Below are 27,042 nucleotides of genomic sequence, written 5' to 3'. Positions count from 1 at the left end.
ACACATTAGAACTGCTTTCAGGTAACCTATCGTTTCTCCTACTCCCATGTAACTGGAGGAGTCGCAAGCCGGACTTGGATTTTTTACTATTGAGTGCTATTCTGATATCTACTAGGAGCTACTATCCTGCTACCTACTCATTGTTCTGCTTAATGGCTGCTGGGAGGGGGTGAAATCACTCTAACATGGGATGAGTTAATACTCCAAAATGGTAACCCTTTTATTGGCCACCATTGGGATCACCTGATTGTAGCTTGGAAGAGTGGGGGCTACTACAAGGAGCTGGTCAGTGCTCCTGTATAAACTATAGCAAAAAAGGGAAAGTTGTGATCACCACTTAATTAAATTTTAAACCAATGCTACAAAAGGAAGTAACAAGCTGATCAGTTTTATGATACAGGTAAGATACAGGTATGGTAACTGTTATCCAGAAAGATTTATTAGAAGGCCATCTTCTATAGACTCCATTTTAAACAAATAATTCAAATTTTCCAAAATGATTTCTTTTTTCTCTGTAATAATAAAACAGTACCTTGTACTTGAACTAAGATATAATGAATCCCTATTGGAGGCAAAACAATCCTATTTATTTAATGGTTAAAACTAGTGATCCCATTTCGCTTTGGCAAAACTTTAGCGAAAATTAAAAAAAAACTTGCGAAACGGCGAAAAATGAATGGAAAAAATTGTTGCATGCATAATTTTTTAACGCGCTCAACATTTTTTTTGATGTTTGCAACTTTTTTTGTCACATGTCAAATTTTTTCCACAGCGAATCTTTTCACCCGTTTTGCAAAAAAATCCACCAATGTCGAAATATGGAAATTCCCTGCGAATTCATGCCTGCCGAAAAATTTCACTTATCACTAGTTAAAACATTTTTAGTAGACTTAAACTATGCCAAATTATGTAAAGAACCTGAAAACCCGAAGTCCTAAACATTCTGGATAACAGGTCCCATACATTCCTTTGCACAGAGATTAAATTGCTAATTCCAGGGAATGCATATTGATCAATCCTCCCTCTTTTGTTTGTAGCTAATTTGGCCAGATCAGTTGCACTTACATTGTCTTGTACTTATACTTTACTATACTTTACCCACAATCGCCATTTTTGTGTAGAGCTGATCTATAGTATTTGCATACATGTAATGTTCTTGAGCCCTAATAGAAATGCCATGCTAGGGGATAGGTATTGATTTTTCTTTGGTGTTCAGATTAATTTTACAGTGACTGCACCTATTTTAAACAGGATGTATCTACATAACAATGAAATCCACACAATTTGCTTTGAATCTGGAATGAAATAATAGAAAAAAGCATTCAAATAATATGCACTACTAACTCAGCACTCCACATACAGAATAGCACCTGCAAAAATCCACTTTTGTACTCAAAGCAAGAAAATAATTATGCAAAAACGTTTAAGAAAAGACTAAAGGAATGGTTTGTAAACCTGATCTCAGGCACTGTAATTTGCCCTTTATTAATACACAACACATGTACTTAAAAGGCGCTGCTTTCAGTGCAGTTACTTTAAGCCATGAAGTGAAACATAACAACTACTCATTAAATGCACATTACTCAGGAGTTTTGATCCGCTGACCTCCTGATGCCCATTATCTGATTTTTAATACTTAATTCAAACATTTGAAAGAAATGTTGCTTACTTGAACAATCTGCTATTGACCTTGCTCCACTTATAGTCGTTGTTCCATAGAAAGGACAGGACAGGCAGTATGATTTTCCTGGTTCAGGTTGGTAATAGTCCCTGGGACAAGGATAGCAAGGCACTAACCCAGTGCGAGAGAATTCACCAGCATGGCATGGAACTACATCAATTCAAAGATATTTAAAATAAATAAAGACTACATTTATGTGCATAAATATATATGTTTGTTTTAACCCAAATTACCACATTTTTCTTGTAGTCTTTAATACAAAGTCCTTTTAAATGAATGCTTGTTAAAGAAAATCCATTGCACCCACCACAGTTAATGGATTTCAATACATTTGAGAGACACGACTAAAACACAAACAAAATGCAAGGTTCAATATAAGTATGCTTTAGGGCTCTGGCACACAGGGAGATTAGTCGCCCGCGACAAAACTCCCTGTTCGCGGGCGACTAATCTCCCCGGATTGCCATCCCACCGGCGAAAATGTAAATCACCGGTGGGATGGCAAACGCGGCGGCGCGATTTCAGTGAAATCTTGCAAGTTGCCTCGAGAGGAAACTTGCGCGATTTCAGTGAAATCACGCCACCGCGTATGCCATCCCACCGGCGATTTACATTTTCGCCGGTGGGATGGCATTTCAGGGAGATTAGTCGCCCGAGACACAGGAGATTTGTCGCGGGCGACTAATCTCCCCGTGTGCCAGAGCCCTTAGAGTTAGCAATCGGATATTGTGTGGTTAATTTACCATGAAGTTGCTACCTTATTTTTGGATCATAAAAATATCACATTGGTGACTTAAATTGTGTGTATTACTGCTATGAAAACCAAAATGATTACAACTGATGATATGAAAAATGCCATTGCTATGGATACTGGTACTGGCAAGCATGTTACCAAAGAGACCAAAATACAACTTGTTGCTTGTCAGACTCTTAACCACCTTCCCCATATTATTATGTGTTTTCTGCCTACCTTTATCCTAGATGAGTTTTAGATGGCTTTAACCAAAAAAGTAAACATTTAATCATTAGCATAGTTGCAACCAACTTGCCTTACATGCGATTTCATGGGTACTGCCAATTATAGCCACCATTATTAACAGTTGCCAAGGTTAAAAAAATGTACACAGCAGTGTTTTCCATGGCTGTGGAAACTGGCACCATGGAGACTATGGGGGTGGCTCTTATGAAAACTGCCACTGTCATTGTCGTGGAAAGATTTAGAATTGCAATGTTTGGCATGTTAATGATCTTTATAGCAACAACCTAAATTATGTTAAATGGTTCTGCATAGGAAAGGCTGGTTACTAAAATAATAATTATATTTTTAATGGCAAAACAGCCACTACCACTGCACCTCACCTTTTGTCTCCTGAAGTATATGCCTACCGTACTATAATCCTGCTTGTGTAGGCTAGCACCTGAGAACCCGAATGGCATCAGTATGTATAGCCTTCATGGATTTAGCCTTTATCATCCATTAAAAAAAACAGTCACCTTGTTTTAAATTACAAAAATATTGTCTCTATGGCCAACATGGTCCAAGACATTATGATGCCATTTAAGTTTTTGTCTACTTATGCAATTATTATTATCAATAATAATGCAGTGAGGATGGCAGTGAATAAGGGAGTGGTTGGGGTGAATTAGGGATGTGGCCTAAAATATCCAGTTTTTTCGAATTTATATCTTGGGAGGTCTATCTTTATGAGAACTCTGATCTCACTGATGACACAGGCAAATACACCTAAAAAAAAAAACTAACAAAAATAAACATTAACAGACCTCCACATTCTGATTTATCCACCGATCCTCTTTTAACTGTTGACATGCCATTTGGACATACTTCACAAGCCTTTGATCCAAACACTGGTTGGTAAGTGCCATGGGGGCAAGACTCACAGGTTTCCAGACCATTTGATGAATAGGTTCCAGGCTTGCACTGAGCTGAAATAAAATACAGTGAAGAAAGTGTACACATTTCTAAGCAGGTCATAAATATCTGTATGTATGATGATATAAAGCTATGTATAGGTGTGTTACCTATACATGATGTAAAAGGGGAACTGAACCCACACAAAAATTAATATAAAATTGCTGAGTGTCTCCTAGGCACATTTGCTTTTATATTTTTGCTTTACATGATATTGGCAGTTTTACAATGCTAATATCACAAATTTGAAACCTGCTATCTATCTAGCCACAAAACTAGAAGGTGAAGTCCTTAATGCAGAGTCTCTTCAGACAGTTTTGTCCTACTGTAACAGAGACAGCAGAATTGGGCAGAGAAGTATCTAGAGATGGCCTGCATGAAATTCTGGTGTCCAGCCTAAATGAACAGCAGGGGTGCTATTCTTCAAATTCATGATGTTGTCAGTATACAACTGGCTAAACTAATAGAAAAAAACATCAATTTTGGGTAGGTATAGCATACCTTAAATGTATATATAGTTGTGTTACAATAGACCATTATTTGTTGGGTAGTTAATTACATTTACAGAGGGAATTCTTGGAAGGATTGCTCCTAAAATTTCCATTTACATGAGTAAACTGAGTCTCACCCACTGGATTTTTAAGCACAGCCATGGTAGTACGCTGATTGGATTCCCAAAAGGAGACTGTTTCTATCCTTATGGGGCCTTTGCAGTGCAATGCAGGGTTTTCCAACATATGTAGAGCCAGAAAAGTGGATCTACTAGAAAAGCATTTTGGTTGGGGAGAGATGTCCTCATTCGTATGCAAAACAGAAGGAGTTAAGGGAAGGAAGCCAAGAATTAGTAATTACCTTTACATTCAGAAATTCTCTTGGAGTGGAGATATTCTGTGTATGTGCCTGCAGGGCAACTCTTACAGTCCATCTGACCTTCCTCATCCTGATACGATCCAGTCCAGCAGCTTTCACATGCACGATGTTCCAAGGAATAATAGGTGCCTTTAGGACAATTTACTGGAAGTAAAATTAATGAATTGAACAAATGAACTGAAAATAATGTGAACATTAAAATGACAAGCCATACTGTAAAAAAAAAAGTGTAAGAATAAATTATCCTTTTGAACAGATCTAAAAAAAAAATTTTGATTGCAGCAGGATTCATAAAATTAATTACATCTGATCTGTCATTTTGGTAAAATGGCAAGTATATGCTCTGCCATTGCTCCCCCCGGTGAATATAATCAATATCCTTAGACTCCGGACTGGTGCTCCTGTCCACTGAAAAGTGCATTTTATTAAGTAAGCACTCATTTACTGTCCTATGTATTCCTGGGGGCTGATTTACGGACAAATGTGCTAAACTGTATATGTGCAGTTGCTAAGAGCAACCAATCTGACATTAACTTTCAATATTCTACTACAAGTTAGATATTTAAAGCAGATACCTGTTTAGTTTTTGGCAACTGTACTTGTGCAATTTAGCAATAAATGAGTCGCCCTGTATTTATAGTCAAAATCACAGATAGCCACAGATTCATAGTCACAGATATTACTCATACAGTCATTATTTTATATGTTTCAAGGAGAACTAAAGCTTAATTAAAGAAGTAGGACAGAAATGTTGTACATTATGCTTTGGGCTTCTGAACCAGCCCAAGGCAACCACAACCCTTTAGCAGGGAAGATCTGTGCCTCCATAGATGCCTCAGTAGCTCCCCATCTTCTTTTCTGCTGATTCACTGCACATGCTCTGTGCTGCTGTCACTTACTGAGCTTAGGGACCGATGGAAAATATACTGTATATATAGAATATAATGTCCCGAGGCTAATTAGTAATACAGATAATAAAGATAGTTTATATACAGATAATTATTACATGGCAGCTCAGAAACCAATGCAATTAGCATCAGAATTGAATAATCAGCCCTGTAGTGTTAACTTTATATGACAGGCCAACCTTATTTTCTGCTTGATAATTTGCTACGACCCCTTCACTTCCCAACAGCTGATCAGAACACACTGAGCATATGGGTGTCACTGACATTTCCCAAGAAGGTGACCCCCTGTGACAAGTTTGAAGGCCTGGATAATGGCTGCTATAGCAATGCAAACCTTGATGCAGTAAGTACAGTATAATTAAGGTAGCAGGTCCCTTAATACTTAACATTTTGCAAGTGTGTCAAGTGCAGGAGTTTTACCAGCACTACATTTCTACAATGCAATTATGTTAAACCCATTTAACAGTGACTGAACCAACACCAGGCTTCAAATTACCTTAATTAAAAAGTATATCAAAAATAAAATATACTGTATGTATACCTATTGCAATGCTACACTTTTTAGGGTTAGCTCCCTTTTACATTTACACAAGTATTTTGCTGCAGAAAAAAAGTTGTTATATTAATATACTTGAGTTCCTTTGATTTTTTTTTTTAATTCCTGTCTGTCTGTGAGGTTACAGCACCGGACCCTTGTAAAAATGTGTGATTAATGTTTGGCTTCCAAACCTTTTGCCTCTGCTGTTGTCGTGTGCAAAAGCAGAGACGGTTTCACTCAACTGCAAACAAACACTGCCATCTCCAGGAAAATATATGGAAAGCCACTTAAAGATGAATGGGTTTATCTATTACATGTGTACAGCATATATAGTATTTACATATAATCTTAAATGTATAAGTAATAAAATGTAATCTTGAAATATATTTACATGAATAGTATTTATTTTTATAACAGGAATATGAAATTAGTTGTATATATTTATTTATTTCAGATGATACAGGAATGCGATTGTTTATCCCGAAAACCATTATCCAGAAAGCTCCAAATAGGGTTCATTTTAAGAAAATCATTTTTAAAAATGATTTCCTTTTTCTCTGTAATAATAAATAGTATCTTGTACTTGATCCCAACTAAGATATAATCAATTCTTATTAGAGGCAAAACAATCCTGTTGGGTTTTTTTGATTTTGAGCAGCATTATGGGTATGGCAATACAATTAACAAAAAGTTTCCTTTCCAGAAAACCCCAGGGCCCAAGCATTCCAGATAATAGATACTATACCTGTACATATAAAGCTTTTTATGTAATACTCAGAGGTAGTCAACTAAAATCATGTCAAAGGTGCTTTAAATTTCATGTCCCCCTAACAACATTCTTTCCAACCACTTAAAATAATGTCTTTGAAGGGCAATTTACAATTTGCCATTGAGGCAGTTACTAATTTAGTGAGTGAATTAAAGTGAATTATTTATTATTTATTATTTATTATTAATTATTATTATAAGTGAATTACAAAAAAAAAAAAAAAGTATACTCATGTATACATATCTTATGCTCTTAATTAATTTCTTACTTTAATAAGAACGACCTTGTGTAAACAATAGCCTAGCTGTCCATACATACAGCATCTGTCACTATAATACATACCTTTAACAGAACATGGGAGAAAAAACAGTCTCCCACACAAGCACTAGGAGAACAAACTCCATCCAGACAGTTCCTTGGTCAGAACTGATCCTGCCACAATAGTGCTACAAGGCAGCAATGCTTCACCACGATGGCCAAAATTGTAACACTTATAAATGATTTTATATATATATACATATATATGTAACCCTACATATTACAAAGAGAAATGATTCCCCATGTGGAAAGGGAAGTGAATAGCATTTTCCTAACTTTTACCTGCTCTTTACATGGACTATCAATGCAAGACTATATATATATATATATATATATATATATATATATAGTATACTATATATCTATAAAGTATTAAATAAAACTCCTGCTTCTGGTATTTTTTTATTGTTTGCCCCCATACATGGATTCAAAATGAAGGCCCAGTACATATAAGTCCTATGAATATATTCCACAAATATAGTTTTACTCACCGCACATGCGTCCTTTTAACACAGAGCCTGGTCTGCAAAACAGAAAGGCTTTTCCATCTTCCAGAGAGTTACTGTCGGCAATAATCATCTCTGAGGAAAAGTGGAAAGAGTGGAGAGGTTCCTTTCTAAGGATTCTTTTCAGTCGGTTTGTCAAGGTTTCTAATGTCAAAAGGAGCCGTTGCTGATTTTCTTGTTCCAGGGTGTCATTCCTTTGCTTTGGCAATGGTACACTTGCTGTACAAAGAGATAGTGTTAGATTTATCTTAGATATGTGAGAAAATAACAGATTTCTTTGAATTTACAAGAGCACTAAATATTTTTTTTTTTAAAACTGCTGAGCTTGAAATATTCTGAGCATCTATATTTTTTTCCATGTTCAGGAGCCCAATACTGCAAACATTCTGCCCCTCAAAATCATCGATTAGTTTCCTCCATTGCATTTGATTTAATGACGTGACTGGCACACTCACTTTGATGTCTGTTTGATGTCGCATCTTTATATCCAGGTGACCCATTGCACATGAAGATGATTGCTGGCTTGGGCCTTTTTATCATCATGAAAGTAACAGGCTCTCTTTTATTGTTATGCTATATGTAGTGCAAGCTTCTGACACAGAAGTGAAAAACAAAGGAAATCTGCCCCCCCCATACTTATATATACTTAGACCTAAAGGCATTATATGAGTAAATATTCTCAAAGAGCACACAAACATGGGTATAAGTATTGATGTATAAACAGAAGACTATCAGACCGTTTTGACCATTAGCCTTTTGTTTGGCAAAATTGCAATATCTGATGTTTTAGAATACAGCTCTAAGGAAACCAATAGTGCAACAGAAACTATGTGGCAAAAATAGAAATTTTCTAGTTGGAATTTTGATACAATGTTATTTTATAAATTGGTGATCAAATTTTTTTATTTTTCCTTCCTTTTTCCAATAAAAAAAATAAAAATCCGGTCACCTAAAACCCGTCAAGTTCTCATTTGTTTAAAAATCTCAATTGCTTAAAAAAAAATGTATGTAAAAATCTAAATCACTAATAAAAAATTAGTTTATTTGTGCCTGTGTTTTTGCAGGTACAGTCAACCATACTAACTAATCCCCTGTAGAATAAACTAATTCACATCGTTAGAATAAGGAAAGAACACATTTGATTGGTTACTATGCTATACTTAAGGTGGTCATACCTGCACTTAACTGCATTATCATACAAAACAAGGTTTCGGTGCATATATGGCGGGAGACAAGGTCTTAAGGTAGCCATACACAGTGCAATCAGCTTGTTTGGCAAGGTCATCAAATGAACAGATCATCTGCCGATATGCCCACCTAGGGGCCAAAGGATCTAATTAAATTGATGGGTATATGGGCCATCAGACTGAGGACTGCATCAACGAGCCAACGTCATTTGGGTAGGCTCGTCGGGGGTGCCCATACATGGGCAGATAAGCTGCCGAATTGATCTAAAGGACCCAAATCGGCAGCTGAAATCTGCCCATGTATGGCCACCTTTAGGTATCAATTATCTCATCTATTTACATACAGCAAAGCATATCCATCCACTTCTTTTGTGTGTTTTTATAGATATTAGCATTTGGACCATGCAAACTTAAAGTAGAACCCTGATTTTACATCTCTGGATTTCATTATCCCTGAATTGACACAGTTTGTCATGTCTCACATAGGCAACATAAAATCAGGGTTCTACTGTATACTACTGGGGATGAACAAGCCCGCTATGATATCACTTGTAATAGAACTGTTTAACTTTGCATGTAACATGATGCTGCTCAAATATGGTAAATAAGATCCAATATAATTTTATTGCTCTTGACTTATCTTGTTATTGTAAACATAAATGTCATTTTTTTTGTACAAATAAATAATTGTAGGACATTGTAATTGTCCTTTATATGGAATTTATTTTGGAGGACATCCACCTGTTTTAAAGGAGAAGGAAAGGCTAAGTCACTTGGGGGTGCCAAAATATTAGGCAACCCCAAGTGACTTTAATCGCTTACTTTTACCCCTGGCTGGTGCCCCTGTTAGGAGAACACCACACCAGCCCGTGGTACCTGCAGCGAGTGCTTCCTTCTTCCTTGTTCCTTCTGTTGTCAAAATCCCTGGGCCCACGCATGTGCAGTAGAGTAAAAAGCTGACTTTTTTGTTAAAGTTCGGCTTTTCACTCTACTGCGCAAGCGCGCAAAGCAGGAAGAGGAGACGCTCGCAGCTACCCCGGGCTGTTGCGGTTTTCTCCTAACATTTTGGTACCCCCAAGGGACTTAGCCTTTGCTTCTCCTTTAAAAGACTAATACACAAATGTCACCTTTTTTGTCCACATATGAAATTCTAATTTTAGTGTAAGATTATTTAAAAATTATTTTTTTTAATGCATTTTTTGCATACATTTCAAGAGCAATTATAATTTTGGCAGTTAATTAGTGGTACTTTATTGTACTCATGTTTTTTTTTTAAAGTTTTAATGAAATATCAATTTTGACCTTATTTTAGGAATACTTCCACTTTATTTATGGCACAGTCCACAGGCCTTATATATTCATGTATATTAGCAGTGATAATTGGAGTATTAACCTACAAAAAAGAGGTCCCAATATGGAATTCATGAAACTAAAATGATATATACAGAATTATTATTATGGAAGTTAGACAAAGAACTATATAGGGATATCTTATTCCATCCACTAGTGAATAATTAAAAATTAATTAAGATTAAATAAATCACAGAGAGCAGAGCTTGTTATTATACTGTGAAAATTATCTCTTATAATTCATTATGGTTATAATATTTATTAAGCTCTGATAAGGTAAATTAATCTGCAGTGCTCCCAGGAGATAATCATGTATTTATAATGGCGTTGTAGGCTTGCAGGAGATAGTCATCTATATTTTGTCTCTTTCACTCTCCCTTGCTTAAAGCAATTTGCCGATCAAAAAATGTATTATTGACTTTTATTCCCTAAATCTGATTTTAAAAAAGTTATTTTTAGAACAATCTCCTACCAAGATGTTTACTGGTGAATAGTAATTGCTACCTGCTGATTGGTTGCCATAGATAATTAGATCTGTAGCAAATGCTGAACTTTTATTACATAACCCCCTAATACCTGACATATGAGGAAATGTAATAAAATTCACAAATGAAAACAACTGCGCTCAAATAATAAGAAAAAAATTGCATTTTCCAATGTAATATTTTTCGTTACATTTTTATTGCATTACAACATTTATTTATACATTGCGAATTTTCAACACCTGCTTGAAGATGGAGTTCATTTTAACAGAAAAATACCAACTTTTTCATTAAGAAGTTTTATTACATTCACTGCATACTTGTGCAAACTAAAAAATTTGCAATCACAAACCTACTGTTGCAATAAATGCAAAGGATACCCTAACAGTATTTTTTTGTTGCGCTAATGCAAAATTTGTTGCAAAGTGCCATTTTGGTCCTATTGCGACCATTTTTTCCATTGCATTACTCCAATAGTGGTTAGTATAACTGAATCGCAGTACAGGAGTCTTGGGATCTATTCTGACCAGGGTAGTACAAGTATGGGACCTTTTATCCAGAATACACAGGACCTGGGGTTTTCCGGATAAGGTGTATTTCTGTAATTTGGATCTCCATACTGGAAGTCTACAAAAAAATCATTTAAACATTAAATAAACCCAATAGGATTGTTTTGCCTCCAATAAGGATTAATTATATCTATATATATATACTGTTTTATTATTATAGAGAAAAAGCAAATCATTCTTAAAAATCTGAATTATTTGATTAAAATTGAGTCTATGGGAGATGACATCCCTGTAATTTGGAACTTTCTGGATAACGGGTTTCCAGATAAGGGATCCCATACCTGTATTTGCAAGGTGTTAGTATAGACGGAGAAACTGACACCTGATATAGTTGAGTTTCCTATGTATGAATTAAAACTGGAAGATGCACTAGGGTATGGACTTACATGAATGATAAAAACATTCTCTCTATAACAGTATGTAATATACCAGCATTATATATTTAAATAATGTTAAGACTAACTTACTGTGTCATGTTTAGTGACTGGGATATCATTAAAGTAAAGGGACTTTTGTTTGGGGGCAGATTCTTGGTGTAAAAGGGCTCCTGTACAACAGCCAACCAACAATTTTATTGTTGTGTGGTAATTCTTTCTATAGAATCACATTAATTCTTTCTATAGGAATCCACTTATATAGCAGATCATCAACACTGATCTGCTATATAGAGTGTTTGTTTATTTAAACTCAATAAAGGCAATTTGAAACCATTGCATAGAAGCTATGCCTTTATTTGCCATTTAAGGTAAAAATAATTGTATGTGCAGGTTAGTAAAAGGATAATTGTTGTTATGTTTTCAAGCTACAATTGCAATCATCTTTAGATTAGAATAATAGGTATAGTAGCTGTAGGGCCTAAAGTAGCTAGGCATATCAGCAAAAAAGAGAGAACACAGAGAGAGAACACAGTTTTACTTTGGTATTGATCTTACCTGTAATATTAAAAATAAATTTTACTTTCTGATCTGCCGCCCCAGCATTAAGTCTCCGGTGCCTCTTCACTCGCAGTGGCGCTGTGTGAGGGGAATCAGACAGAGGCTTTTCAGCATCTTCCGTCTCAGTTGCATCAAAGAAATCTTCATCGTAGGAATAATCAAGCTTGTTGGCAGCACCCCATCCTGCAGGGCCTGAGAAGTAAAAAAAGACAAATAAAACATGCTTTCAAGAAAGCAAATATATTTTTCCAGTCTTCCTTTTTCAAAGGCATTGAAAGATTTACACTTTTCTACTACATGTATTTTATTTTTAAGTTGCCCTGGTTTTTGTTCTTCAGTTTGTCAAACAGCATGTGCTTTGCTATAAAAATGAAATATTTATAACTCTGATGAGCTTCAGTCCCTTTATTGGAGAACACACAATTTTGAATTCTTAGAATAAAAAAGAAGAAAGCTTTGAAAGTGTAAATTGTCTGTGGCATTTATAAAAATCCATTTTTTTACTAATGGTACATAAATAAAATTGCTCACCATTAAACCTAATTTTGCATCAAATTATTTACAAATTCTGTGCAACTAGATTTTTTTCAGAACAGACATAAGCAAAAAAAAAACCCAAATACTAGGGGGCACATTTACTAATCCACGAATCCGAATGGGAAAAATTCGGATTGGAAACTAACATTTTGCAACTTTTTCGTATTTTTTCCGATTTTTTTTGTCGCCGTTGTCGTCGACTTTTTTGTAAATTGTCGCGACTTTTTCGTAGCCGTTACGACTTGCACGAATTGTCGCGACTTTTCCGAAGCCGTTATGATTTGCTCGTATATTGACGCAACTTTTTCGTATTGAGCACTCGTAAACGGCGGGCAAACCTTTCAGACTTTGCATGATTTTGGAAGCCTCCCATAGGACTCAATGGCACCCTGCAGCTCCAACCTGGCCCAAGGAAAGTCACGATACTGAAGCTTGAATGAATCCGAAACTTTCGTACTCGGCGCGATGGCTACGAAAAAGTCGCGACAATTTACGAAAAAGGTGTAATGCTACAAAAAAGTCGTAACGGCTATGAAAAAGTCGTGACAATTTACGAAAAAATCTCAAAATACTGATCATTACGAAAAAAACGCATTCGGCCGCTCTTCGGACGTTCGTGGATTAGTAAATGTGCCCCTAGGTAAAAGAACAATCTGTAATATTTCTGGTAATGCATGTTTGACAGACGATAACAACTAATCAAACATCAACTACATTTTCTGAAATAAATGGCTGTTAACCAGCATTATAAGTGGGCTTTACATTTGTTGAATTCCCCACAGGGGAAAATAACAAGAAAAAACATGAAAAAAAATGTATTTATATATATATATATACTTTTGACAAAGGCTGGTGGTTCAGCCGAAACGTCAGTTGTCGTGCCTTTCTAAATAAAGTTCTTTATGGATGACTAAGACCTGTGAGAGCGGTTCCTTCCTGCATCATTTTATATATATATATACAGGTCCTTTTCAAAAAATTAGCATATTGTGATAAAGTTCATTATTTTCTGTAATGTACTGATAAACATTAGACTTTCATATATTTTAGATTCATTACACACAACTGAAGTAGTTCAAGCCTTTTCTTGTTTTAATATTGATGATTGTGGCATACAGCTCATGAAAACCCAAAATTCCTATCTCAAAAAATTAGCATATTTCATCCGACCAATAAATGAAAAGTGTTTTTAATACAAAAAAAGTCAACCTTCAAATAATTATGTTCAGTTATGCACTCAATACTTGGTCGGGAATCCTTTTGCAGAAATGACTGCTTCAATGTGGCGTGGCATGGAGGCAATCAGCCTGTGGCACTGCTCAGGTGTTATGGAGGCCCAGGATGCTTCAATAGCGGCCTTAAGCTCATCCAGAGTGTTGGGTCTTGTGTCTCTCAACTTTCTCTTCACAATATCCCACAGATTCTCTATGGGGTTCAGGTCAGGAGAGTTGGCAGGCCAATTGAGCACAGTAATACCATGGTCAGTAAACCATTTACCAGTGGTTTTGGCACTGTGAGCAGGTGCCAGGTCATGCTGAAAAATGAAATCTTCATCTCCATAAAGCTTTTCAGCAGATGGAAGCATGAAGTGCTCCAAAATCTCCTGATAGCTAGCTGCATTGACCCTGCCCTTGATAAAACACAGTGGACCAAGACCAGCAGCTGACATGGCACCCCAGACCATCACTGACTGTGGGTACTTGACACTGGACTTCAGGCATTTTGGCATTTCCCTCTCCCCAGTCTTCCTCCAGACTCTGGCACCTTGATTTCCGAATGACATACTTTGGACCACTGAGCAACAGTCCAGTGCTGCTTCTCTGTAGCCCAGGTCAGGCGCTTCTGCCGCTGTTTCAGGTTCAAAAGTGGCTTGACCTGGGGAATGCGGCACCTGTAGCCCATTTCCTGCACACGCCTGTACACGGTGGCTCTGGATGTTTCTACTCCAGACTCAGTCCACTGCTTCCGCAGGTCCCCCAAGGTCAGGAATCGGTCCTTCTCCACAATCTTCCTCAGGGCCCAGTCACCTCTTCTCGTTGTGCAGCGTTTTCTGCCACACTTTTTCCTTCCCACAGACTTCCCACTGAGGTGCCTTGATACAGCACTCTGGGAACAGCCTATTCGTTCAGAAATTTCTTTCTGTGTCTTACCCTCTTGCTTGAGGGTGTCAATGATGGCCTTCTGGGCAGCAGTCAGGTCGGCAGTCTTACCCATGATTGCGGTTTTGAGTAATGAACCAGGCTGGGAGTTTTTAAAAGCCTCAGGAATCTTTTTAAGGTTTTTAGAGTTAATTAGTTGATTCAGATGATTAGGTTAATAGCTCGTTTAGAGAACCTTTTCATGATATGCTAATTTTTTGAGATAGGAATTTTGGGTTTCCATGAGCTGTATGCCACAATCATCAATATTAAAACAAGAAAAGGCTTGAACTACTTCAGTTGTGTGTAATGAATCTAAAATATATGAAAGTCTAATGTTTATCAGTACATTACAGAAAATAATGAACTTTATCACAATATGCTAATTTTTTGAAAAGGACCTGTATATATATATATATATATATATATATATATATATATATATATATATAAATATATGAAAAAAAATTTAGAAAATGAAAAACATGGTTGTGCAATTCCTGACGCATGCTTTTAAAAAGAAGTTTACAGTCTAATTTTTTGCAAGGTAATCCTAGATTAACTCTGAGCATTTAAGAAATGTCTTACCGATTTCTGGTTTTGATTCATGGCTTGTTTGATTACTGGATTTTTGAATTGCTGCATGCTCTGACCCTGCCTGCCCCTCAGTTTGCTTCTATGAGTTGGTGTTGTGGCTTGACTAGCTTTGCTTATTCCTAATTCACATTTCTCTGCAGAAGTACTCCTGGACCTGCTGTCTGGTCTGCTGAGCTTGCCCTCCTTCCAGCTTAAGGTCCCGAGTATTCAGTGGGAGGCCTAGAAGAGGCTAAACTACTGCAGACTCTCCAACATATTCTCCAACTATCCCCATCATGTGAGTAGTGTTACATGCCCTCCCTGTTATATTTGTATTATAAAAAATGTTGTGTTTTTTAACAGTTTATATACTATGCAGACAGTCTTTTGTTGCTTTCTAAGAAAGTTTGCTTCTAAATTGAAGGGCTTGGCAGTTGACCAGTAGAAAGAACTAGTATGGAAGGCTAATGCAAGGCCAAAAATCATATATATATTTTTCATGTACTGGAAAGAAAAAACATTTGAAAATAATAAGGCTTTTACACGTATTTAGAGATTTACAAAGTGGCCAAAAAGTTACCTAAGAATGTCTAATTAAATATTATGTATGTAATTAATGTAATCACCTATAGCAAATCCATTTTCATAATCATAGTTATATTCAAGGCATTGTCTTTGGTACTGATCCTCAAGGCGGCACTCAATGTCATCAGCATCGGTACAAAATGACGGAACCTGTAATCGACAATAGATTCAATTAATTTACTGACAATGTGGAGTTATAATTAGCAAATGTGTTGTTCATTATGTAAGGGTTCAAGGGAATCCACCATATACACAGATATACACAGAAACCATATTAGATAGGATAATTAGCAAATGTAGCAAATAGCATCTCTGCAAGAAATAGGACCGCATAGCCAAATCGTATTCAAGAAAACACAGTGCACCTAACATTTTATTATGGCACACAGCTTTGGAAATTGTGTGGGCACAAAAGTGAAATAAACACTGTAACAAACACAAAGTTTGTAGAGTTTTAAAACTTAGGCCAAATTGAAGATATAAAAGGGGCACTAACCCTTAAACAAAAATGAGTGCATGAGGGTGTGCATGAACAAAAACATAAATGCAATTAAGGAAGAAAGAACACTGCACCACCCACAGCTGTATTAATTCGTAGACGCGGACCAATTTAAAACTTAACTTTTAATTAACCATTAAAATATATCAAATAGTTAAAAGTAAGGGGTACGGCCCAGTGACACACTGAGGTATCCACAATAGCACTCTATGCCTGGTTTAGGGAGAGCAGGGAGGAGAAGAGTAAATGCGGGGTTAACTATATCTGTGCTGGTTTGCACGACACACCACCCACCAACATTGTTTAGGACCACCATGCACCCTTTACCAAATCATACCCTCTTACCCCTCTCCCACACCATCAAAACCCACGGCGCTTCAGCACCTGCCTAGGTTAAAATAAGTAACTCACTTACTTTTAACTATTTGATATATTTTAATGGTTAATTAAAGGTTATGTTTTAAAACTTGTCAGTGACCATGAAACTGTAGAATAAAGGTCCAATAGTTTTACTGCTAAGACACTTTTCCTTAACACCAATTTCTTAATATAATAATATTTAAAGGAGGATTTCTCTTTGGTGCATGCTAAAAAAATACCCTGGGCCAGAACAGTGTTCTGCTAAAAGGAGCACCAGCCCAGGGTATCAGGTAAGTGATTACAGTCCCTTGGGGGCGTCCCAAGTGATTACTTCTCCTTTAAGTTACCTTGTTTTTTTCACCAACCCTTACAATGTCCTTTGATTAAACCATATTACATTTGCATGACTGATTCAGCTTTTTTGGGCAAATTACAGACCACAGTTATAAAAGAATATGAAGCTTTTGTAGAAATAAGACATCTTTACTTAACTTTAGACTTATATGACAAGTATAAAAAAATATTACTAACCTACCATTTTACCAAGTGAACTCTGGAAAGCATCAGCAAAATTCTTTAGAAGACTGTTGTCATCACACCTCGTTGCTTTATACAGCATCTCAAATGATTTAAATCCATGATTAGCAAACCGGTTTACTGTAAATTGCAAGCACATTGACATGAATGTTAATTCGTTTTGCCATCTGTTTGAAATTATATGGCAGACACTGTGCACAATGTAAAGAAATGTTATAGAGAAATGTTATAGCAGACAAGGGCATATGCATAAAATGTTGTCCACACAGAAAGCAAGGATACATGCTTTTAATTCTTCTTGATAATCATGCTAAATAACACATAATGCATAATGCGGAAGTGGTTCAATTAAGCAGAAATTTGGTTGAATCAAAACAAATACTAAAATTCTATTATTACTTGCGGGAAGGTGTTAACGTAATAGCCATTTACCATTGGGACTGGGACCATTTACTGAGTCACATATTAAGGGTGTTGACAGTATTCTATATGGTGGTGGTTCTGAGTTTTTCCTAATTTTCCCTACTGATTAAGACATAGAAAGACCTTTTTTATATTTGATTAGTGGCCTAGAAATTAAGAAATTATGTTTTCTCAGATCAATTTGTTTAATTCTGCAATAAGTAAGAATGTGGTCTAGCAGTACTATGATGGTTAGGTAGAATATGCTTCATGCTGGCTCCATTAATTGTTAGACTATGTAACTCCTAGTACTTGAGAAGGAAGGAATCACATATCTTGGATTATTGACACATTTTGCTGTGTCCATGGATAGTGAGGATCCTGAATAATAAGCTTAATACACTTAGGAACAAAAGGCAAATGCTGTTTTTTTTGTATTTCTATGTTAACTGGCTGTTACTTCTTGAGAAGTGTTCATGATGATGAACACCACTCCCAGTTCGAAAAATATTTTTTTATCTTTTGGTTATAATTTGGGTGAAAGAGGGTGAAAACTGCAAAGTTTATCACTTATAACCATAAGTGCAGTGTGCAAAGTGCAATGTCGTTACTGTTGTTTAATGAGTTGTGACAACTGCAATTGCACCCCGTGTGTCAAAATAAACACAACTGCAGGTGCATGTATTAACATATTGGACTCAGCATTATAATAACATTTGCACATGATACACTGGTCACAAGTCTACTGCTTCTATTGGTGCAGTTTGTAGAGGGAAACCTGGAATTACCATCAGCATGAAGGTGGCAGAAGCTCCAGGATTCCTTGCATCAATAGGTGCACTTGCATGCAATGCAGAGAAAAAGGTGCGGCAAAGGTGAGCCAAAAATAGGGTATTTTATTTATTACTATTTCCAGTCACTAGATGGTGCTGTAATAGTCCTTGAGAAGACTATGAAGATTTTCATTCATCCAGGTCATGGTATATCTAGTATAAATAAATCTAAGCCAACTGGACTTGTTAAGTAATCATTGAAGATGTTTCACTACTCATCCAAGCTCTCTGAAAATAACAATGTCCAAATCTTGGACAAAGAAGACTGCTGGTTTGAAAGAGGTGTAAAAGAGGCTATTCATGTTAAAGTGGAGAAACCATCCAACACCTTCAACGCCATCTGTCTGCTACATACAATGCTGTTCTAACATCTGTACCCCGGCAGTTTCAGAATTCTTCACACATCCATTCATGCAACTCTAACAAGTAACACCTGTTTCAATGAGTTGCATGATACTTTGGTAATCCTTTCAAAGTAACTCCACAGCATTCAAACCTCTGTGAGTTTCAGATGTCACCTCTCTGAAGAGTTACAAAGTGCCATTGTGATTGGATTAATGGAAGAGTACATATGCTGAGTCAGTTGAACTGAAGAAGCTGCTTGGATGAGTAGTGAAACATCTTCAATGATTACTTAACAAGTCCAGTTTCTTTCGATTTATTTATACTAGATATGTCCTTGAGAAGATTCAAGAGGGTCCCATTAAGTCTTATTTAGGAGCAGATTGTCTTATGCTAACTGTATAAGAAGGAGAGCAGTGGGACAATTCCTCTTAGACTTATGTAAGATGAAAAGAGTGGGTACGGTCAGATACCTTAGAGAGGTGAGTAATTAAGTTAGGTTAGGTTAAGTTAGGTAGGCCAGAGTTGTGGAACTCACTGTAGCTGGTAAGAGACAGAGGAGAGCTAGCTGAGCAGCTGAGGCTTCACTGAGGAGGAAGGGAGGGGTCATCATCTCAGTGATACCTCACCAGGCAAGGATCCAGTGTTTAGAGAGCTTGGACTAGAAAGATCCTGTTGTCACAGAGAGGCTACCCCTATACACAAATGTGATTCTGTACCAGAACCTGGAAGCCATTATTGCCACCTGACCGGAACAAAGAATATCAGGAAGGCCTGGAAATCTTTGTACTGTTTTGCTTTTAATGATTTATTGGGAACTGTGAGTAGCTGTCCTAGTTACTGTGAAATAAGTATTGATGAGCAAATTTGTCCTATTTTGCTTTGCTAAAAAAATTGTGAAAACTACTGAGAAATTTGAGAAATGGCAAAAAATTGCAAAACTAATTGAAGTAAATGGCCTTTTTTCCCACAGCATTTTTCTTGTGCAACATTTTGCAGTGGCTTCACAAAAAAAAAATAGCAGATGTCTGGCAAAAAATTTCACTCATTACTAGAAATAAGCTAATACTGAGTTCATCTGCAAGATCATGCAGTTCCGTAAAGGTGGTTTGTCCCCTAAAGGGATAATGTGGCCATTACATTACATAACACTACATTACATACTTACTAAAAATGTTATCACACGGAACAGTTGATGCACATAAGTCTTTCCAACCCAAATTAATAATGTAACTATATTCAGTACAAAACATATTTTTAAATGACAGAACAGTGCCAGAACCATTGGTACAAATACCTCATTAGGAATGTCTGTACAAATTTGATTAGAAAATGCATAGAAAGATATTCATAAAAAACACTTACTGTTGTTTTAAAGGCCTAGTAAATCAGTGGGCTTATTGCAATGCAATTTATTAAAGTTATATTGGCATATTCCCTGATCACAGATGGGCAGTATATTTTTTTTAATACACACCTTAAAAGGTGGAAGGTGGAAGAAGGAAAGTTAAAAATCACTGGGGGGTGCCAAATGTTAGGCACCCCCCAGTAATTGTAATAATTTCTGTGATACCCCAGGCTGGTGCTCCTATTTGCAGACCGGGGTACATGCGGGCAAGCAATCCTCTTTATTTTCTCACTGCAATCCCAGGGGCCCAAGCATGTGCAGTAGAATTAAAAAGTTGACTTTTTTGTTAACGGAGAAGGAAAGGCAAAGTCACTTGGGGGTGCCAAAATGTTAGGCACCCCCAAGTGACTTTAATCGCCTACCTTTTAACCCAGGCTGGTGACCCTGTACGGAGAGAACAGCACCAGCCTGGGATACCTGCAGCACTTCCTACTTCCGGGTTCACTCGCGCGCGCATGCGCAGTAGAGTGAAAAGCCGAACTTTAACAGAGAAGTCGGCTTTTCACTCTACTGCGTATGCGCCTGTCCTTAGTCGTTCCAAGAACAAAGCCGGAAGGAGGAAGCGCTACGCTCCAGGTACCCCAGGCTGGTGCTGTTTTCTCCTAACAGAGGCACCAGCCCGGGGTACAAGGTAAGCGATTAAAGTCACTTGGGGGTGCCTAACATTTTGGCACCCCCAAGTGACTTTGCATTGCCTTGCCCTTTAAAATTCAGATTTTCACATTACTGTGCGTGCACATCCAGTGTGAAGAAAAAAGATGGAAGAGGATTGTTTGCCTGCTTTTACCCCCCCCCCCCCCAGTGATTCTACAGTTCGTTCTCTTTTAATGGCACCCTTGTTCATGATACCTTTCTCTGCACCCATACTGTAAAGTTGCCAACCTTTCAGTTCCAGACTGGGGCAGTGCAACATTTGAAGATATTTGAAAAATATTTGAAGATGTGAACAGTACTTCCATCACCCTCCTAGCCAGTATGATAGATTGGACTGGAACTGTAAGGTTGTCAGAGGCTGAAGGTATCTTTGAGCTGAGGAGTGGGTTAGGTAAAAACAAAAATCAATGACACATAATTTTGCAGCTATATTAGCCCTAATATTACAATCATTACAATTACATTCTTCCTTAAGTATATATTCCTAAAGCATTCGGAAAACATATAACTACAATTTGTAAAGTTCTAGTTATAATTTCCCATAATTCAAATCATGGTTATTTTAGTTAATGCACTTCCTGAAACAGGTACTGGTATTGGACCTGTTATCCAGAATGCTCAGGACATGGTGTTTTCCAGATAAGGGGTCTTTACATAATTTGGATCTCCATACCTTAAGTCTAATAAAAAATAATTTAAACATTAAATAAACCCGATATGATTATTTTAACTCCAATAAGGATACATTATATCTTAGTTGGGATTGAGTCCAAGGTATTTTTATTATTACAGAGAAAAAAGAAATCATTTTTAAAAATGTGAATTATTTGCTTAAAATGGAGTTTATGGGGGATGGGCTTTCTGTAATTCAGAGCTTTCTGGATAATGGGTTTCTGGATGACAGATCCTATACCTGAACCTGGCTCCCACATTCCTGCAAGCATAAGATTGAGTTCTAATTGTAACATACTACAGTTTTATCTTTACATACTGAATTCCACCTTAATTCTATCTGTCTGTCTATATATTGGGTATGTTCAAACTTACAAGAACAATCAGGCCAGTCAGCTCGTTTTGGTGGCTTCCAAAGTCCATCCCTAAAGGCACAATACAGGTTCTGAGTCGATCCTTCTGCTAGGGCGTAGCCCTCTTTGCAGACTAATGTGCAGTTGACACCTTCGACATCTTTTAAACAAGCCAATTCGCCATTTTGTGGAGTAAATGGAATCTCACACGGTGAGCCTGTGGATAGTTTTAGAAAAACTCTAAGGAGGTATTTGATTGTAACAAAATACATGTAAGTAAAACTGACGTAATTTTTTGTTAAATAATAAAAAAGGAGAGAACTTTGCAGAGGTGCAGAAAAAAGTTGTTTGCATTTAAATAGTAAATTCTTCTGGCTGATTGGCTAGTGCAAAGTTTGCATATTGGATTGGATATGTGGATGAGCGGCCTCACTCTGTGCAACTTGTTCACTTCTAGCACAATTTGTTCCAGTCAGAAAGGCATTGCTCTGCTTAGTTATTCCTTTATGTAATGATTCAATAATCAAAAGACATGACATTCATCCCAGTGTGAATGCAGCTGTGAACATCTTGGCTTCAAAGGTATAATATTTTCAGTAATTAAATGGAATGTGAGTAACTGGAGAGGGGGAAAAGACAAAAGCAGGAGAAATGGGGGGGTGAAAATGTGCAGTGTGTGAACACAAAAGAACTAGAAGAGTACAATTGCAAAATGTTATAGAAGTACGGGGAAGAAAAAAGATGGAATGGAGAAAAAAAATAGAGGGAAGTAAAAAGTTGAATAGAAAGGGTCATGATGAAAATGGAGAATGTGTGTTTGGAGAGAAATGGGAAGATAAAGGGGGAGTGAGGGCTAGAGAGTAATAGTCAAAATGTGGCAGGGAAAGAGACAAAGATTAATGGGGAGAAAGGCAGGGAGTGTCAGCAGAAGAAAGTTGTAAATGAGGAGAAAGAGTAGAGTAGTGAAGCACATTAAAGGTAAACTGTTAAAGGAGCAGAGAACTGACAAATAATGAGAAAGAAAGAGACAGGAGTGGAGAGCAAAGGAGTCTGCATAGAAAGAACAGAAGAAAAAAAAATTACATTCCAGTACATCCAATGACTTATACATTGACAAATATGCCCTTACAAAAGAATAGAATACGCTCCTGATTAATGGTTTAAAAGTTAGCGGTGATCACAACTTTTTATTTATTTCATTTTTTGCTGTAGAGGAGCAGTGACCAGCTCCATGTTGTAGCTCCTATCATTCCCAGCTACAGTCAGGTGATCCCAATGGTGGCCAATAAAAGGGCAACCATTTGGGAGTTTTAACATTAAAAACAATTAAGTAGCAGGTAAAACTTAGTCAAACAAATGTATAATGAAGCAGTAGAATTCTTACTGAATCAGATCAAAGTAAGTGGAGGACTAGCCAGAAAGGGGATGACTTTGACATAGTTGGCCAGCTTGTATAGTATATTGCAATATATGGACAAAAAATCCCTGTTTTGTTTAAAGGAGAGGGCATATTTTGGTAGCTTAATGCACAAAGGGCATTATGTAATTAAACATGTACCCCATGTAATAAATGGAGTTAGCGAAAAAGCACACATGGCATCAACTTTTCCTCTGTGCAACTAGTTTTTCCTTTGTGCACAATTAAAGTTTACTTTGCGACCACCTTGTGACCACCTTGTGACAACAAGAAAAAGGTGTTTTTTGGCAGTGCGCACAAAAATGGAGTAAAAAATGCAAAATAAGAATAAAAATTTGCATTCGGCAATGCAATAATGTTCATGGTATCGTTTATTACAATGCAAACATTATTTCTGTGTTGTGCAGTCTTAAGATCAGTTTAAAGGTGGCATAATTATTCTCGCATTATCGAAAACATCAAATTGCGCAATTATTTTTTGGTTGTTGGTTGAGTCACAAGGTGGTCACAAAGTATGTTTTGATTGTGCTAAAAGGAAAAACTAGTCACGCATGAGAAAAATAATTCAAACTGAGCACATTTTTCTGCTACTTCATAGAGGGGATAATGTTCCAATGTCCTTAGCATAACTGATTATAAGTGTATGCAGAGGACCCCTTATTTTTGTCTGAAGGAAATAGAATGCTATATGGTTTATGTGTGTTTATGTATATTTTTATTAATATCAAGAAGACAACATATGTATTGTTTATTAAACTTAAGTTGATCTCTATAGTTATTCAGAAATGATTCTCAAATATCTGCTAACATCTTAAGTATAAGGCTGTTTTGGTAATTATTTCACTAATATTTAGATTATTTCATAGCCATTTAATAATGGCTTGACTAGGGCAGCATTATGGTACAGGCTGTGCAACACAACCAACTTCACCCCAGCTTACCTGATACCCCTTGCCTTGGTGGTACTCCTGTTTGCTGGAAACTGCATCAGCCTGGGGTGCTTCTATAGGAGTACCATGTCACAATCTTCTTCTGTGTTTTCAATATTCTGTTTGAACTTGGGCCAGGTGAAAGAAGATAGGGGCATGATGCTCCTGCAGCATTACCCTGGGATGTTGCAATTTTAAGCAAACAGGAGCAACAGCCTGGGGTATCAGGTAAGCTATTATAATGACAGGTGTCTAACATTTTGGGACCACCCATTGATTATCCTTGGATGAGCAAGTAGGAACACTTCTCTGTGATGACTCCAGACAAAGAATTTTTCCCTTCAAGGTGGAAATCCTCTCTAAACTTTCCTCTTCCTGAGGCTTCCTGAACCTTCTTCACGTGTATAATTTCCAGCCCAGTGTCTTACACCTTACTTCATATACCAGTTTTGTGACCAGCCAAGCCCCATAGCCTACTTACCTAGTCAAGCCTCGGTTCCTTATGTCAGAACCCCATTCTAGTAATTTATGATGATTCACAAGCTATCGTAATTCATTCTTTCATTTAATTGCTAGTGCATTTATTGGTATTATTTGTATTTTCAAAGTAAACTTAGCTTTACAATGTTTACAGCAAGATAATTTTTTTATTTTTTTTAACATTACCATGGTTAATAGATTATTGTACCTTTGATGGTGATGTAAATATCACATGTCTTTTTATTGCCAGATGGATCTATAGCCGTATACTGCACTACAGTTCTTCCAACGGGGAAAAGGTCTCCGGGCGAATGAGTTTGGGTAATAATTAAAGGTAAACCTGGAAAAGTTAAAGCATACAGGTAACATACAGGTAAGCTGTAACTGTAATTTCAAAAATCATGTAAATGTTTTCTAATGTAAAGGAGATACAGCCCTTGGTATATGAGTAAATTTACAGAGCCAGGAAGTGTCTCAGACAAATGCAATAACTCAACTTCCCAAGCTTTCGAGTACAGAACCAAAGGGGCCCCAACCAGTGGAAAGATTTATGATGTTATTCTACCTAAAGATGGACCTAGGCTATTTATCTGGCTGTAGACTACCCTGACAGAAGAGAGGCATTTAGAGAATACAACTCAGCTAGTGGGAACCCTGAGGAAATCATGGAAAAAGATGAATCAGTAATTGGTTCCCAGTTGAGTTAAGGGCACAAGTAATCTTTAAAGAGTCTTTTACCACCATTTTTTCTGCCATTTGCAGCAGAAAGGCAAGAGACGTAGAGAAAGGGGAGTACCTGCTGATAACAGTTAGAAAACACAGTTACATAGACTTTGAATGTTGCTTCTATCTGTGTATTTGTTCTTGATATGGAAATTCTTTGTAGCTGCAAGAACTCTACAGGGTGAACTGTCCAATAGTATCTATTAATTGAGGTGGCAATTAGTGGTGACATTTGTAGATGAGCTAGTGTTACAAGTGACTTGTGAAAACCAAGCAATACGTTATGTTTATATCTGTGCTGAGTTGTATTTTTTTCAGTGTAGTTTAAACCACATTATTTTGAACAAATACTTTTTTTTTATTCATCAAATATCTTACCTGAATTGTCAGAGAACTGTGGCTCCTCCCAGGATGCGCTTTGAAACTTCTCATTGCCAGTCACTTGGATGGTAGGAGGAGACCTGCATCTGTCAATGACAGGAGGGTCTACATCTAGAAATGAAATTCAGCAGATATGTTGTCAGTGAAGATCAACTGTAAGTATGCACATGTGACAAACCATTGTAAATAAGGCTGTACCTTCTTAACACTAAATTTTAAATGATACAGAAGGGAAATGAGTGTTTACTGAATACAAGATCATGCTATCAGTCAAAATCCCTTGACATATAATTGACTCATCATTCATAACTTACCAATAACCCTGATGTTAAAGGTACAACTTGCTTCATTGCCAGATACATCAGTTGCAGTATATGTAACTGAGACCTCTCCAATAGGAAAAACATACGGGGGTAGAAAAGCTGGACTGACCTGAATTGATACCTAAAAATATATTGATACATAAAATATATTTTAAAAAAGTTAGAATTTTAACCTCATATTTTGAGTTTATTTTTTTATTTTACGTGATGAAATCAAATTTAATTATTAACACATTAATAAGGAAAAGTTTAAATGATTTAATATTTGTAAATGTTATGTTAATGATCATCTGGCCATTTCTGTTCTCTGGATGCCAAGCCAAGACTTATATTTTCAAAATACCTTTCATGCTTTTTTATAGAACATGCAGTGCATTGTGGGAACTGGAACCTTGGCTGAAGGACAACTTGATTTAGCAGCTACAATCTTTCAAGAGACGTGCCACAAAGAATAAAAGGACACAAGCAGACACTGCTTTCAACAGCAATATATTTACAAATAATGTAACTATAAAACCACTGAAGTTTTGTCATTATTGAAATGTTGCTTGAAATTACAACTTTCATTGAGTTTAGTTCCCCTTTGCTGGACAAATATAGAGCTACAGTACCAGAGGGTGTTCACAAACTTTGAACTTTTAAATTTGTATCATTTTCAGAAATATATAGAGCATCTTTATAAGACAACTGCAGTGCATATATAAATACTTCTGTTACTCTTACCTCTTCCCCAGAATTATCTACTGCCTCTGGAACTTTCCAGTTTATAAGTGCTGAATTTTGGTGCTCCGCATTCTCAACATGTATATCCTCTGGACAGATGATTTTAGGAGGCTCGGTATCTAAGGCC

The 27,042-nt window shown here is 36.7% G+C and overlaps 1 protein-coding gene across 1 annotated transcript in view; it reads right to left on the bottom strand.

Moving 5' to 3' along the window:
• Window positions 1–27,042, bottom strand: part of svep1 (sushi, von Willebrand factor type A, EGF and pentraxin domain containing 1) — a 170,136-nt gene that overhangs the window by 82,016 nt on the left and 61,078 nt on the right. Inside the window, exons 8-19 of the mRNA XM_012953387.3 lie at window positions 26,916–27,034; window positions 26,184–26,313; window positions 25,867–25,980; window positions 24,974–25,105; window positions 21,962–22,156; window positions 17,274–17,395; window positions 15,921–16,029; window positions 12,041–12,235; window positions 7,506–7,739; window positions 4,464–4,625; window positions 3,464–3,625; window positions 1,670–1,831 (exon numbers count right to left, since the gene is read on the bottom strand). Coding sequence (XP_012808841.2) covers window positions 1,670–1,831; window positions 3,464–3,625; window positions 4,464–4,625; window positions 7,506–7,739; window positions 12,041–12,235; window positions 15,921–16,029; window positions 17,274–17,395; window positions 21,962–22,156; window positions 24,974–25,105; window positions 25,867–25,980; window positions 26,184–26,313; window positions 26,916–27,034 — 1,836 coding nt within the window. The remainder of the gene's footprint in view (window positions 1–1,669; window positions 1,832–3,463; window positions 3,626–4,463; window positions 4,626–7,505; window positions 7,740–12,040; window positions 12,236–15,920; window positions 16,030–17,273; window positions 17,396–21,961; window positions 22,157–24,973; window positions 25,106–25,866; window positions 25,981–26,183; window positions 26,314–26,915; window positions 27,035–27,042) is intronic.

Source organism: Xenopus tropicalis, chromosome 1 (assembly GCF_000004195.4).
Source record: "Xenopus tropicalis strain Nigerian chromosome 1, UCB_Xtro_10.0, whole genome shotgun sequence".
Taxonomy (NCBI): domain Eukaryota; kingdom Metazoa; phylum Chordata; class Amphibia; order Anura; family Pipidae; genus Xenopus; species Xenopus tropicalis.
The sequence above is the reverse complement of the archived record's forward strand: the minus strand, read 5'-3'. Positions and strand labels throughout refer to the sequence as shown.